At 39.9% G+C, this 14,972-nt stretch overlaps 1 protein-coding gene across 8 annotated transcripts in view; it reads left to right on the plus strand.

Moving 5' to 3' along the window:
* The window catches only part of LOC111862793 (U4/U6.U5 tri-snRNP-associated protein 1-like), a 64,353-nt gene extending 62,346 nt beyond the window's left edge, over positions 1 to 2,007 (plus strand). For 5 of the 8 annotated variants that reach the window (XR_002842492.1, XR_002842494.2, XR_002842495.2 and 2 more), the window contains one exon: positions 1,778 to 2,007. Coding sequence is in view for 2 of the 8 variants with exons in the window: in XM_023848464.2 (XP_023704232.1) it covers positions 367 to 448; positions 1,778 to 1,816 (121 nt within the window). In the remaining 6 variants the exon portion in view is untranslated. Of the gene's footprint in view, positions 1 to 366; positions 449 to 1,777 lie in introns of all 8 variants that reach the window. The other 3 variants (XR_002842496.2, XM_023848464.2, XM_023848465.2) reach the window with 1 other exon arrangement.
* The last annotated feature ends 12,965 nt before the right edge of the window (positions 2,008 to 14,972 follow it).

Here is a 14,972-nt window from a genome sequence, read left to right on the forward strand (position 1 = left end):
AAATTTCACGCACACTCTTTGTTCCTTCTGGTCGGCCATCTCACTAATCGCCAAAGGGTTGAAACAGGAACGCACACAACAGAGCACCACAGACAAACCACTTAACTCAGACTGACGCCAGCTCACTAACAGTCGCGGGAGACCCCCAGCTAACACCACCTAGCAGCAGAACTCGTAACTACAAAGCATGCGCGCGCAACAGGTCGGTTCCGGTTATTTTTGGGTCCCCCTTCGTATGGATCATACCCTTTTTTCTGGCCAAAACTTCAGGATGAAAGGATTTTACGTGTTACTTGGAAACATGGCCACATTCTGTAAGATCCTAAAATACAGTGACTTTAATGTTGTCTCTCTTTCTCATTTCAGATACCTCTCTCGTGAATTTCATGGAGAAGGACCTGGCAAAAATAAAGTGGAGAAACGAGTGAAGAAAACTGAACAGGAGGGAGTGAGTATCAGTCCAGATCTGGTCATGAGCTCTCATTTCTAATACAAGCCAGAAGGTAATGGGTTCAGGTCCCGATTAAGTCATTAGATTTTTCAATTGACCTGATCCTTCCAGCTGCACTATGGCCCTGAAGTTGACTCAGCCTCTAATAGAAATGAGTACCAGGAATATTCTTGGGGGTAAAGGGTGGCCGGCGCATAGGGCTGACAACCTTGCCGCCATCTGTGAGCCGATTTTCTAGAAAATGTGGGAACCTCAACATCTCACAACCCTATGGGCCTCCACGGCCTGAAACAGGGATACCTTTACTTTACTTTAGTGTATTGTAGCACCCTGCTGCACTTCATTTAGTACCAAATTGTTTCACAGTCTCACGTGCGGCATGTCCTTCTGTAAAACTTCCTAAAAGTTACTCACTACATGTTTTGACCTATAAGGTCATTATCAGGTGTTTTAAAATTATAAATGAGGAAAATGCTGTGCTTCCATATTGTGGTTGTTGGTCATCACCTGGGCCCGGATTTTGATGACCTGAAAATATTGAAAAAATGACCGAAAATATGACCCAAAAATGTAATATGCAGGGCCTAGATTTTGATGACCTGAAAATATCTAAAAAATGACCGAAAAAATTCAGAAAAATGACCTATAGGAGAAAAGAAAGTACACTTTGCTTCCATGTTATTCGCATTTCAGAAAACATATGAAGAAAAATTCCCTAAAATGGCCAAAAATGAAAAAATGGCCTTGAACCTAAAAATGTCAAAAAAATGACAAAACCTTACCTATAAAATTTACATTTCTGTAACCAGCAGCTCATATCCGAGATTTATATGAGCATCACATAGGCTACAAGGAAAAAAAGATGACATGTCATCAAAATCTGGGCCCTGGTCATCACTACGCGGTCCCTTCTATGCGCATGTATATATGAAGTGGTGGGTTGTTATGTTGTGTGTCCCTCTTGCACTGCAAATGACAGTAATTCATAGCTTTAACGTAAAGGCTGAGTAGATGGGAAGCCATATAGTAATGTCGATAATGTCATATGGTGATTATACTGCTGCAAAGTAAATATTTGTTTTTCTCTGAGCATGTCACATGTCTTGTTATAATTTGTAGACTGTACACTATAAAGTGTCATTTTAATGATGGATTGATTAATAAGACTTTCCTCCTTGGTACTGTGAAGCTTTAGTAAAAATTTCTGTTTTTGATGCAGAATATGAAATTTCATTTTCAAAAAGAAAACCACCATGTGAGGTTTTTGTGAGATCTTCAAGTTTAACATGAGCATTACTACATTTTCTTTATTTCTTTCTTTTTCAGGGCAACCATCTCAAAAACCAAACTGCAAATTCTTCATGAAATATGCTGGCACCAACTCTCAACTTTGGCGTGGACTTATGTTTTTATTGTTTCTTACTGTCTGGAATATCGTCTCTATTTTTAAATAAGACACAGCTTGCAGCTGCCAACAGTGCCTATGTGTGCCGGAAGGAAGACCACAGAGTTGATGTCTCATTCAGATGAGTACAGTGGTTCTCCTGCTTCCTTAGGTAACCTGTTGGCACCTGTAAGCTGAAAAGTACAATTTCTAGTGATTAGTTACTTGCTTATAGGACTTGAGGCAGATGAACAGCCTCTAAGCTAAATCAGACATGAAGTAATTATATTTGGCCTTTCTTGATTGCAGTAGCAAAATTGTATCCTCCAAGGGAAGAAGGAAGCCCTTGTTCAGGTGTAGGCCAGTATGAAAAGCTGTAAAATTATACAAGCAACAGAATCAGAAGATGTACAGTCTACTGCAAATCATTGTAAAGCTCCACTGATATATCACTGAAACATTTGTAATGGGTTATAAAAGTAACTTGGGTCATCCTGGTCCGTCGCACTAGTAAATGTATACAAGGTTTTTAACCACTGTGAAGTGTGATTGATAAAAGTTGTTTTTAATTTTTCATCCTTTACATGTTTCGGTCAAAACCATCTTCAGAAGGATATTATCCACACGTATGGAAACTACTGTTACATGTCATACATATAATAACATACATTTTAATAACAATAAACAATATATATGTTATGTATTTTAACTAATTAAGATGTACATTGATTTGTTAAAACATCTAAAAATTATTACAGTTAGTCTGTTTACAAAATAATGTTCAGTATTTGTTTTAAACTAGAACCAATTTGGTTTCTTGTCATTACACTTTTTTAATACTTTTAGATGTTTTAACAAAACACTGTACATCTTAATAAGTTAAATGATATAACATATATATGTATGACATGTAACAGTAGTTTCCATACGTGTTGGTACTGTCCTTCTGAAGATGGTCGTTTTGGCCGAAACATATAAAGGATGAAAAATTAAAAACAACTTTTATCAATCACACTGGACAGTAGTTAAAACCCTTACATACAATTACTAGTGTGACGGACCAGGATGAACCAAGTTACTTTTATAACTCATTACAAATGTTTCAGTGATATATCAGTGGTGCTTTACAATGATTTGCAGTAGACTGTACATCTTCTGATTCTGTTNGCAGAATATGTTTCAGTTAGTGCAGTTACTTGCAAGGTTGGAATTATGTGTGGAGTTGATTTTAGTTTGTAACATTCTCACTCAGAGCAGTCTGCTTATGGTAATTGATGGTTATTACTATCTGTCCTTACCATAGGTAATTAATTTTTCAGAAAATGGTTTTCAAACAAAAGGTATGGCACACCTATCAATAGAAACTGAAGATTTTGTTTCTTTATTGGTCAGTATCCTGTTGAGAAAGATACAATAAAATAGTTTTACTTTGTGTAGTATTTAAATGTATATCATCTTTAGGAAAAATGATATAAAAATCCTTAAATTTCATGATATGTTCATATGCACTGTAAACTTGAGATGGCCACGTGCAGTTGGAGCCCAGGCAGGGCCACTGAAGTATCAGGCCGATAGCTTGAAATGGTTGCAATGGTAGACTTGCCATTTCTTATTAATTTGTACAGATTTCTTAATAGACTCACTACTGTGATGAAGACTTGTTCAAACAACGCTCTGAGAATTGATTTTATTGTGTAATGTAATTCATCTGCACTGATCACAGGTCAGTTTAATCAGTACAGCACAATTACTGTATGGTTGTAGTGTGTCAGTATTTCTTGTTCATAAATGGAAGTACAGTCATCTACAACCACCAGTGTTACGTGCAAGATTTGAGATATTCATGGCAGTGATCATGAGGAAGTTGGAAGTGAAGCTGTATAGGTGGGTAGGAGTCCGCCAACATTTTGGAGGAACGTACTGCCACCTTCATAAGGGTAGAGTTCTACTACATGCATTCTATCACATCTTAACTTTTCTGCAATATTATTGAGGACAAATCTTCTGAAATGTAATGCTCTGTAATTTGTTTTAACCAACATTGCAGACACATATACAAGGGCAAATCGAAAAGTCTTTGCCCCTATATTTTTTCAGCCACAATAATACACATACAGGGAAATCAAAATACAGGCAGTGTTCTAAGTACCTTTGACTATTTTTCCACATAGTCACCACCCCAGTTCAGGCATTTGCCCCATTGCACCACTAGTTTGGAGATGCCGCTCTTGTAGAATTTGGCCAGTTGAGCGTGGAACCACTGCCAGATAGCAGTTTTCTCGTCATCTTCGGAAATGAACCTCTGGCCTGCCAGGAACTTCTTCAGTGGACCGAAAATGTGGCAATCACTGTGGGCGAGGTCTGGACTATACGGTGCATGCTCCATAATCTCCCATCTGAGTGACTGCAGTCAGGTGGCGGTCCTGTTTGCCACATGAGGCCTGGCACTGTCATGGAGGAGGACCACAACGTCCATGAGAATCCCTGGGCGTGACTGCAGTCATTTGGATGGGAAATTATTGATCATGCACTGTATAGTCCAGACCTCGCCCCCAGTGATTATCACTTGTTCGGCCCACTGAAGAAGTTCCTGGTAAGCCAGAGGTTCATTTCTGATGACAACATGAAAACCGCTGTCTAGCAGTGGTTCCGCTCTCAACCGGCCGAATTGTACAACAGCGGCATCTCCAAACTAGTGGTGCAATGGGGCAAATGCCTGAACCAGGGTGGTGACTATGTGGAAAAATAGTCAAAGGTGCTTAGAACACTGCCTGTATTTTGATTTCCCTGTATGTGTATTATTGTGGCTGAAAAGAATGGGGGCAAAGACTTTTCGTTTTGCCTTCATATTTTCTCCATCTTCAGGATGGAAAATTGAAGCTGAAGGCATTGTGTTCCTCTGAAATGTCATTAAACTTCTACCAGTGTACACAGTATCATATCCCGTATCATCAGCCAAATGTAACTGCTGCTTGTGGATGACCTGATTTCATATTGTGACTTCAAACATCTGTACCTACGCAATCTAAATGTCTGATATCTGGAGTCGTCCTAAAGATGGAGGCACACATTCCACCAAAACGTTAGTATCCACCTATCAGACTGCAGCGTGGTGTGTTTCACCAGTACACTGGTATCTGCCTGCCAGACTACAACACAGTGTTATAGCACACAACGTCCCCACCAAGGAACTTGATTATACAGCTTTGCAGGTTTGTCAGGAAAGTTACCTCAAGGTCTTGTAGCTGAGATGGGAGAACACAAATATTTTTCATTTCCGTGCATCCTGTTGTGTTATTGTATACAATTCTTTATTGGAGTCTGTCGTAACACAACGACATAACGGTTGAGGTTAAAATTACCTAGCTACATGTTTCAGCTTTTTAAAGCCATCGCCAGGCAAAGCACATGATTACTAATTGTGTCTGAATATAGTAATCATGTGTTTTGCCTGATGATGGCTTTAAAAAGCCGAAACATATAGCTGGGTAATTTTAAGCTTGGCCGTTATGTTGTTCTGTTACGATGGACTCCAATAAAGAATTGAACACAAATACGTACAATATTTTTGTTGGCACATGCTGGAATGCATCCACTTGGATCATGATGTGTCCACTGGTGGGCTTTGGTATTAGCAACATTCATCTGGAAGGGTATGCTGAAAAGTAATGCCTCCATGAGACAGTGGTGAAAATGTAGTTCTGTCCTGCCAGTCTTACAGAAGTACAGGTACTCCTTGGTATATGCAAGTTGGAAACATGTTTCATTTTAATGCAGTCAATTAATTTAGACCTGTAACACTTGCTTTAGTATGAAGTAATTGCTGGCCCATCAAGAGAGGTCAGAAGAAGGGGGGATTAGGATGCTGTGCAGGAATGGAGGAGGAATGCAAGGGGAGAAGAGAAAGTTCAGCGTACCTGATATCATTTATGTCATTGCACCCCCTGTGACTCCTTTTGGGAATACAACTAATGCACTAATTGATGAATACCTGTGCAAGAAATATGTAAGCTGTGGCTGGACTGCAGAAGTGGTTGTTTGAAGTAATTGTATAAAACAGGGAACAAAGTTCAAGGAAGGCCGCGGCATAGCTCAAGCAGTTAGTCGCTGGCTTCCCACAGCGGTGGCCCGGGTTCGATCCTGGATCTGGTCAAGTGGGATTTGTGGCCGACAAAGTGGCGCTGGAGCAGGTTTTCTCTGAGTACTTTGGTTTTCCCTGCCAATCTTCATTCCACCAATTGCTCCACAATCACCCTCGCCTATCATCGGTGGCTGGTACAATAGGCCAGAAGTGGCCGCAGTACGAGGGACTTAGTCCCACCCCACTAGCAATAAAGAAAAAAGTTCAAGGAAGGTAGCCATTTATATTTCAATGAAAATGCTGTTATGGAAAAGAAATTTGGAGTCATTACTTTTAGCATGCCCTTGTACAAGCCCTGTCACCAGGAGAAGACATACGCTTCCCAATGAAATATCCCACATTGTGAAATTGGAATCCATATTTAAATCTTTGTTGCTTAACCTCCAGTGGTGTCCTGCATACAGAGCTCGCTTGCCATTGTATCACATCACTGCCTGGAACACAGAATTCCTATGGCAGCCATAACTTGTCTCTTAACAGTGATATTATACTAAAAGTGCCAGTTTTTTATAACATTACAAAAAATGCTATAAGCTATCTATCCATGTATGGCTAGTCACATTTTCAATTTCTTGTGGCATGTAACAAATACTGTGTACATCTGAAATAAAATTACCCTGCTTTACCTTTTTAACTACAGTGTAAACCTCACGTTAAACACAAGAGCTGAGAAGCTTCCATGGCAGCTGCAGTGAATGAAATCTGCTCTGGCTTTCAGCCGTGTCAGTTGGATAAATATCACCGATGTCACACGGAACATCCCCCCCCCTATCACGAGACATGGCTGATAGCCCAAGAATATTTTATCAGCTTGTGTCACAACTTTTTTCCTTTAAAACAGGGTTATGAGATCACATTGCTCTCTGTGTATGCTCCCCTCCCTGAACCTATTGATCCATGACTGATGTATCATTAAAATATTCCTACAGGTAAGTCAGTTACAAATATGAACAGAAAGGAAACGTGACATACGAACGAGTATTTTGCAATAATGCTGCTGCTGCTGCTGCTGCTACTACTACTACTACTACTACAACAATACTACTACTACTACTACTGCTGCTGGTGTTACTACTAATAAGGATGACGGCAGTTAATGAGTAAAGTCTTCAAGATCCACCACTTTACCACCCACAATATCCCACCCCAATCAATAGATTTTTTTCTTTCATATTTCACCACACTACACAAGCTATGGATGAAGCCGAGCAAAATTTCTGCAATCAGGAATTAAATTTAAAAACGCCCGGTACTTTACATTTTAATGATCTTCGGTCAGCAGGAAAACCCGATACTTTTGGTTTGATAGCCTTCGGTTATCAGGAAAACCTGGTACCTTGAACGACCTCAGGTGCACAGTATTGATCGCAAATTTAAAAATCCCGGTACTTTTTCGTTTTAATGGTCTTCGGTTATTTGGAAAACCCGGAAGGTTTTTCTGAAAACCCGGAGCAAGCCAGTATTTGAGCACATTTTGTGCATACAGCAAGAAATGTAAACAAACCCGGTTACTTGGAAAACCCGGACGGTTTTTCTGAAAACCCGGAAGGTTTTTGTGAAAACCCGAAGGTTTTTCTGGAAACCCGGAGCAAGACAGTATTTTACCACATTTTGTGCATACAGCAAGTTTTTGAGCACATTTTGTGCATACAGCAAGAAATGTAAACAAAACCCTGGTACTTTCCGTTGCACCCCGGTACTTTCCGATGCACCCCGTTACTTTCCTTTGCAGGACTTTTGGTGAGACTGAATAGCCAATCAGGATTAAGGGGCAGGGCCACTTCAGTGGGAACAGTAAGCCAAACCACGCCTTCGGGGGAGGTCAGAGGTGTTATCATCCAACCCCCCTCCCCCCAATGACGTAGACTGAGTAACCAACCAACATTAAGGGGCGGGGACACATGAGTCCACATGAATTCTGGGCTTAGTTCATTATTTATAGGTATAGCTGGAAATGTAAACAAAACCCGTAATTTTGTGATGTAATAACCTTCAACGACATTCAAGAACACAAGAGTTGCTGCAGCTCTGTGCATATGCCCGCAGATGTTGCCTTATTTCAGAAAAAAATGGGTTACAATAGCCTGTAAGCATCAATGGTCAGGGGCCAAGTCTAGGTTCAAATACATGAATGTAGTGCTAAATGCAAATATTTTGAAGATACAAGAAATGTATATATGTTACTGATTATTTTGATCTTATAGCCTCTAAAACCTTCAAGAGCACATTTCAAGCCAAAGCTGTGAACTTTCTAATGAGGATTAAACATCACTGCCACAGTTGAACATTTATCTCCTAGACAGGGTATGAGGATGAACTTCGTTTCTTCAATTAGCCGTTTTTGCAAGCCAATTGGTCTGTTCTCATCCACTTTACACGGAAGGCAAGCTTTGGAACCCATACAAAGTACAGTATGAAACCTCATGATTAAACAAGGGAGGGATGCTGCACAAGGAAATGGTGCTTTACTCCTGGGATTTAAGTGATTGTTGTCAACCAGTCAGCTGATGCCTCACAGGAGACATACAGAATAAATGATATTCCCCAGAGCAGACATTTCAGCATAAATTAAAAGAGTTTTTAAACGAGGATTGACCACTTGGCTTGCACAGATGGTGAATCAAGGAAACAGAGTTTATCCTCATATCCTGCCTAACACATAAACGTTCATCTGCAACACTCCTCAGTAATCCTGTAGCTATAAATGTACTCTTGAAGGTATTTTGGAGGTTACAAGTTCAGACAGTTCAGGGGGGTGTTTACATTTCTTGCAATTAGCACTAGATTCATGTATATTAACTTGGTTCCGACTGTTGATGCTGATTGGCCACTGCATCCCCTTCTTTGGAAATACAGCTACATCTGCAGCCAAACTATCAAATCCCAGGCTGAAAGCTTGGGGCTGTGGCAGTGCTGTGCTCTTGAAGATTCTTGAAGGTTACTGGAACAAAAAGTACAGGGTTTTTTTTGCATTTCCTACTGTACCTGCAAATTGTACATTAAGTATTAATATCATGCATATTAACTTGGCCCCACCCCTTCATAATGATTGGTTACTTTATTCTATTCCCATTCCACATGGACTTGAACCCATGTTCTCATGCATACAGGCCTAATCACTGAGCTAACGCTTATCATGCTGGATCATCCATCCAATGCCTGTCATGACTGCTGTACTCAGTACAGGTTAAACAGTTAGGTACATCAAGTCTTGGGCTTTATACAAACCATACATATTATGTCGTGTAAAACGACTGGTCTTGTAAGGATTTATTCTACGTTTAATCTGATCATAAAGTGGACTTCAAACAATGAGGCTCTGAGGATATTTGTAAATTCACTGCACGTGTAATTTTATAGGCAAATTCAACCAGTAGATGTGTGGGTCTCAGGGATGGGGCAGGGAACTTACCTTCAGAAGGTTCCATGTTCATGTCCACGGGGAATGTGACTGCAGCTCTTTATACGTCAAGGTGAAAGCATTTTTACTTACCTCTATAAACACAACCAACATGTATTCTTTCATCATGCTCCTGAATTTTAATGTTTTGGTGTTCTGAAATATTCAAGATCAGTTTTAAAAAGACAAGAATTTCCAGGATTTACTCCCAATCTAATTATTTTTTTAACATTATTCACCCAACACATTAAAATTCTTAAATATTTTTTTAAATTATTTGTTAGCTGTATTTACAATGTGACTCTTCTGGCAGAAGTTGTTTTGTATGTTCTCATATACTTAATTTAATTTGCACCCTGTACATATTCTGAGTGCAGTGCTGCACTAAGCAGAGGGACAACTTTATTTGTTTTCATTTCTTTATTGGTTGTATTACAGCCATCAGCACTCAGCTGGGCTCATTCAATTCCAGTCATTCCTGACAGCATGCTGTAAAGCAGAAATATGTATCGGCGAGGATGAAGGCTGAACTAGTTGGCTGCATTGTCATAGAGGCATACAGCCTCAGGTGACCTCAAACTCTGTTCAGGACATTAATGTTCTGCCCATACTGATCTGCATTTTCCTGTGACAATATCAAGGCTCGTAGCAGATCAATCTCTCCTGCATCAGAGGACTCGACTGACCTGTATGGATCTATCAATTAAAATCATTGACAATCTGCCTAAAATTCTTATTTCCTCTTATATGTGTCATCTGTATCTGTACAGACATCCTTAGGGTGTACACGTAACAGGTTTTCCTAAAACATGAAGCAAAGACAGAATCGGTGCTGAAGAGTATTTATTACAATAAATTACAAATATCCCACCCAGAAGACTCCAAATATCCTCACATACATCAGAATGTTTATATTTGCTTCAGTGTATATAATTTTTGGATACAATGAATGCAAAATATCTTGCAACAGTGTAAGTCCTAAACCGTCAAACATTCTATGGATTACATTACAATTCAACAAGGTGATTAATATTGCTTTCACTATGCTGCAACCCATCTGTCTTCACCATAGCCAAATTAGGGCAGTCATACTTCCATAAATTTGTATTACAGAATTCTACATCAATACAATGCCTAAACTGTTCACTATGGCTTGTCTGATTATTGAGGAATTAGCTGCCAAGAAATTTCTAACTGTACCAATTAGAAAAAGGCCTTAACATCTCCCCACCAACCCCCAAACCTGCAGCAGTTCCTATCCAATTTATACTTACAATTACCTCTGCAATCAGACAGCAACTTACCTATCTTACACAGACATTCTGAGTACCATGTTTGATTTGATGTTTTCATGGCAATGTCTATAAGGAGTTCAGGGTCCTGCATTGTAGCAACATGTAGTTTGGAGATGGCCCAATGTTTAGGACGAATATGTCACCTCCAAAACGTGGGGCTCTCTCCGAACTACACGTTGCTACAACTCAGAATGCTGTACTCTTCATTCCAAGTACCAGCTGTAGACTCCTCACTGTCACCATGCAATTCAGAAGTATCGACAAACGCAGAACACGCAACTCTCAGTTTGCAATTCCTACAACTAACTCCCATGTCAAATCAAAACCAACTGTTATCTACTCATGACTGTGTATTCCCTGTATGTGCAATTACAATGTATACTCTCTAAGTGAACAAGTCTTCGGCCAAGATCTTCCACATGAATATGGCTGTAACCACGAAGATTTCAGTCTTCTGGGATGTGGCACCATGTAGTCTGGTAGAATGTTACCAACATTTCTGAGGAATGTGAGGCCTCCCTCTTCAGGGTCTTATAACTTTACATGTTCCTCCAAAGTGGTGGTAACATTCTACCAGTCTACATGGCCTCACATCTAAGAAGACAACAGTTTTTCAAGTTACCAGGTGTTTAGAAAAGCCCACTGTCAATTAATCCAAATTGTCACCTGCTGATACTGTATGCAGATATGAGAGCCACAGTTTACAGGACGAGTTTTGGGAAAGCGATATCATTGACTGTACTTTATTTGAAGAAACTAGCAAAAGAGAGGTAAGGTGCAAGCATAAAGAGTCCATTTTACACATACACAAAAACTTTACCAAACGTTTGTAACTTCTAACACTTCTGTAAGACATACATGAAAGTGATTTAGACCAACCAAAGTGGAAGCTGATATAATGCTTTAGACAGGTTTCATTATGGAACTCCCATATCACACTCCATCAAAATGTGTGCTGCCTGCGAGAACTGCAACATATAACAATGGGAATATAGACACAGTTCTGTCACAGAAAGTACTTAATTTTCTGAGCTACGAATATCATCTTTGTAATGCTATCATTACACGCACTAGCAGTGGGTGTTTTCTTTGAGTCAAAGCTACATTTTCACAAACATGTTAACAACATATTTTCTGAATGCATAAAGCTTTTAGGCCTTATTCGCTCCATTGCCTACAGACTTCCTTCCCTGGAGTGTCTGTAAGTACTATACTTTACTTTAGTCAGGTCCAAGTTGGAATATGCCTGAGTAGTTCGGAACTCCATCACCTCGACTGATGCCAATAAGCTTGAGCACATCCAGCAAGAAGATTGCGTCCATCTGATTTTATCGTTTTTTCCTTCTTATTCCAAATACTTATACTGATGCTTTAGAGAAATTAAGTCTACATTCTTTACATAAATGGAGACATCACCTTGATGCACTTTTTTTTTGTTCAGGCCTTTCATCTTAAATCCTGTGCTTCTCTTTTGGAAAATGTTAGCCTTCGTGTTCCTCCCAGGAATCTTATGGACTTCTCATTGTTTGGTGTTTGTCCCTCCCATAAACACTGTCCTTCTGCTCCATGTGCCAATGCTGCCAACACGGTGGGTAAAGATCTCGACATATTTGCAATCGGAATAGTTTCTGTCAATCACATTGAACCTAAAATTGGTAATAATACTTGATAATACTCCTAATATTACGTGTGTGTATGTATGTAAAATTTAAATTAAATTCGCTTAGTGGGGAGCGGAGTCCAACTGAGTCCACTCGGCACGGCGGCCAGTGATTGGCCTATTGTAGTCTGCCCTTGGTAATCATGATGGAGAATTTGGCAGAATGAAGATTGGCAGGGGAAACTGAAGTACTCTAAGAAAACCCACCCCGGGACCACTTTGTCCACAACAAATCCCACTTGACCAGACCCTGGCTCGAACCTGGGCCTCCACGGTGGGAAGCCAGCGACTAACCGCTTGAGCTATGGCGCAGACTGTGTATGTATGTATATTGGTCTTGTTTTATATTTCTCTCCTTTTAACTTTAATTTTTGTTGGAATTATTATCAATTTATTGCCATTATATAAACTCCCAAATTTTTTATTTTGTTTTCTAATTATTTTTGTGTATTTCTATGTACTCGTGCTAACCTTTTAACAGGCCTCTGTGCTGTTAAGTTTGCATTTAAATAAACATGAATTGAATTATTATCATTCTTATTAAGATGTTGAGCTGTCACACAAATAAGAATTAATTGGGTTATTGTTATTACTATTAACTTCTATGTGTGTGTGTGTGTGTGTGTGTGTGTGTGTCTGTGTGTGTATGTATGGGTACTGTCCTTTCTCAGCACATAATAGCATAACCATTCAAAATGTACTTATTTTATTTTTCTCACCTGTTAATGCTAACTTTAATTTTTCTTGGAATTATTATTTATTGCCTTTACATAGACTGTCTTATTTTGTATTTTGTTTTTTTAGTTATTTTGTACATTTCTGTGTACTCATGCTAACTTTGTAATTGGCCTCTGTGATGTTAAGTTTGCACGTAAATAAACATAAATTGAATTGAACTATTAATTACATTAATTGCATTAATGTGTCTTTGATCCAGTGCTTACATTTAATTAGTCTTTGACTTTATGTTGTGTTTGTGCATATGCAATTACTTTTATCTACACTGTGCAGTGTCTGTAATTGGCCACTAACAGAAATGAGTACCAGCAATCTTCATGGGGGGGGGGGTTAAGGGTGGCCGGCACATAAGGCTGACAACCTTCCCGCCATTTGTGAGCTGACTGCCTAGAAAAAATGTGGGAGCCTCGACATCTGACAACCCTAGGGGCCTCCATAGACTGGTACAGCGATAGCTTTACCTCTTAAGTTCTTTCCTTTATAAGGAAAAACAGAACTACTGTGGTTTAGTGATTACTTCCTTACAGTATCCACCAGAGTTGAATATACAAACAATTTCACACAGTATCAGATTTTAATCTTTCACAATGGTGAAAATCTTATTCTGGTCTCCTAAGTTATGATACTGTGTTGCCTGGTAGATGGTTACCAGCAGAAAACTTTGGTAACCACGTCATAAGCCAGAAGACCATGACTGAATTTTACATAAAAACTGATACCAGGCATAATGTTACATTGCAGCATCCTGTTGCACTGCTTAGATCTGACTTTGCGTTTTGCTTTGATGCCGTCTGCGTGCAACATCAGTTCACATTCTCTCACAGTTTTCTCTTTGTCATCACTACATGTTTCGGCCTAACTGACCATCTTCAGGTGTACAGGTTGTTGTGATCAAGGAACCTGCTGCTCACTGTAATGCTGTTCTGTTTCTGTTATGCAGAGGCCTTGGACTGCATCTGGTTATGTGGATTAACCATCCGTTTTCTGTTTAGGTGTCCTTGAGCTAGGCATATTTGTTGTACTGTGGTTGGCCACCAACACAACAAATTTTCGCCCTAGCAAGAACATTCAAGACAGCCACAGCCAAACAAAACCATGAAGCAAACACCAGCGGCTCAAGGACAATTAAATAAGAAAAACAGATGACTATCCCACATAACCAGATGCAATCCGAGGCCTCCACATAACGGAAACAAAACAGCATTACAGTGGGCAGCAGATTCTACGATCACAACAACCTGTACACCTGAAGATGGCAGGTTGGGCCGAAACATGTAGTGTCGATAAAGAAAAGCAAGTGAATAGTAACCAATGTTGCACATTGACAGCATCAAAGCAAGACACAAAGTCGGATGATATCATGCATATGTGTTACCCTCCTGCATAGTGGCCTCCGTAGTCTAGACGTTCCCACCTCACGACTCAAGGTACGCGGGTTCAAACCTGGTGGAGGTCGTGGAATTTTTAAGGGCAGAAAAATTCAGGGAACAAGTCCACCAGGAGGGACTTTAAGCTGTGTCCCATGTCGTACATTTACGGCACGTAAAAGATCCTCATGTCTCTAGGAGACCGCTGAGCAAAATTAGGCATAGCTTCCCGCCCAAGTAGTTTCCAATTACTCCGGTAGACGGAGAAGTATTGGGGACCACTGCCAGAGAGGGCTGACCTCGCTGGCAGATTGGGGCTGATAGTGAGCACCAGTACTGGAAGGGCATGGCGACTGGTAGAATAATTAAAGGGGGACGCACAACAGATTAACAACTAGTCGCAGTACATGGAGAAACCCACCCCCTCCAAAATAATAATAATAATAAGTGTTCAGCTGTGGAGTGCTAACCAGCAGACAATGGAAGCTGAGGAAGTGACAGATTCATAAATCAGAACCAAGTCAGCCACAGTAGGA

This window comes from Cryptotermes secundus, unplaced genomic scaffold (genome assembly GCF_002891405.2).
Source record: "Cryptotermes secundus unplaced genomic scaffold, Csec_1.0 scaffold462, whole genome shotgun sequence".
Taxonomy (NCBI): Eukaryota; Metazoa; Arthropoda; class Insecta; order Blattodea; family Kalotermitidae; genus Cryptotermes; species Cryptotermes secundus.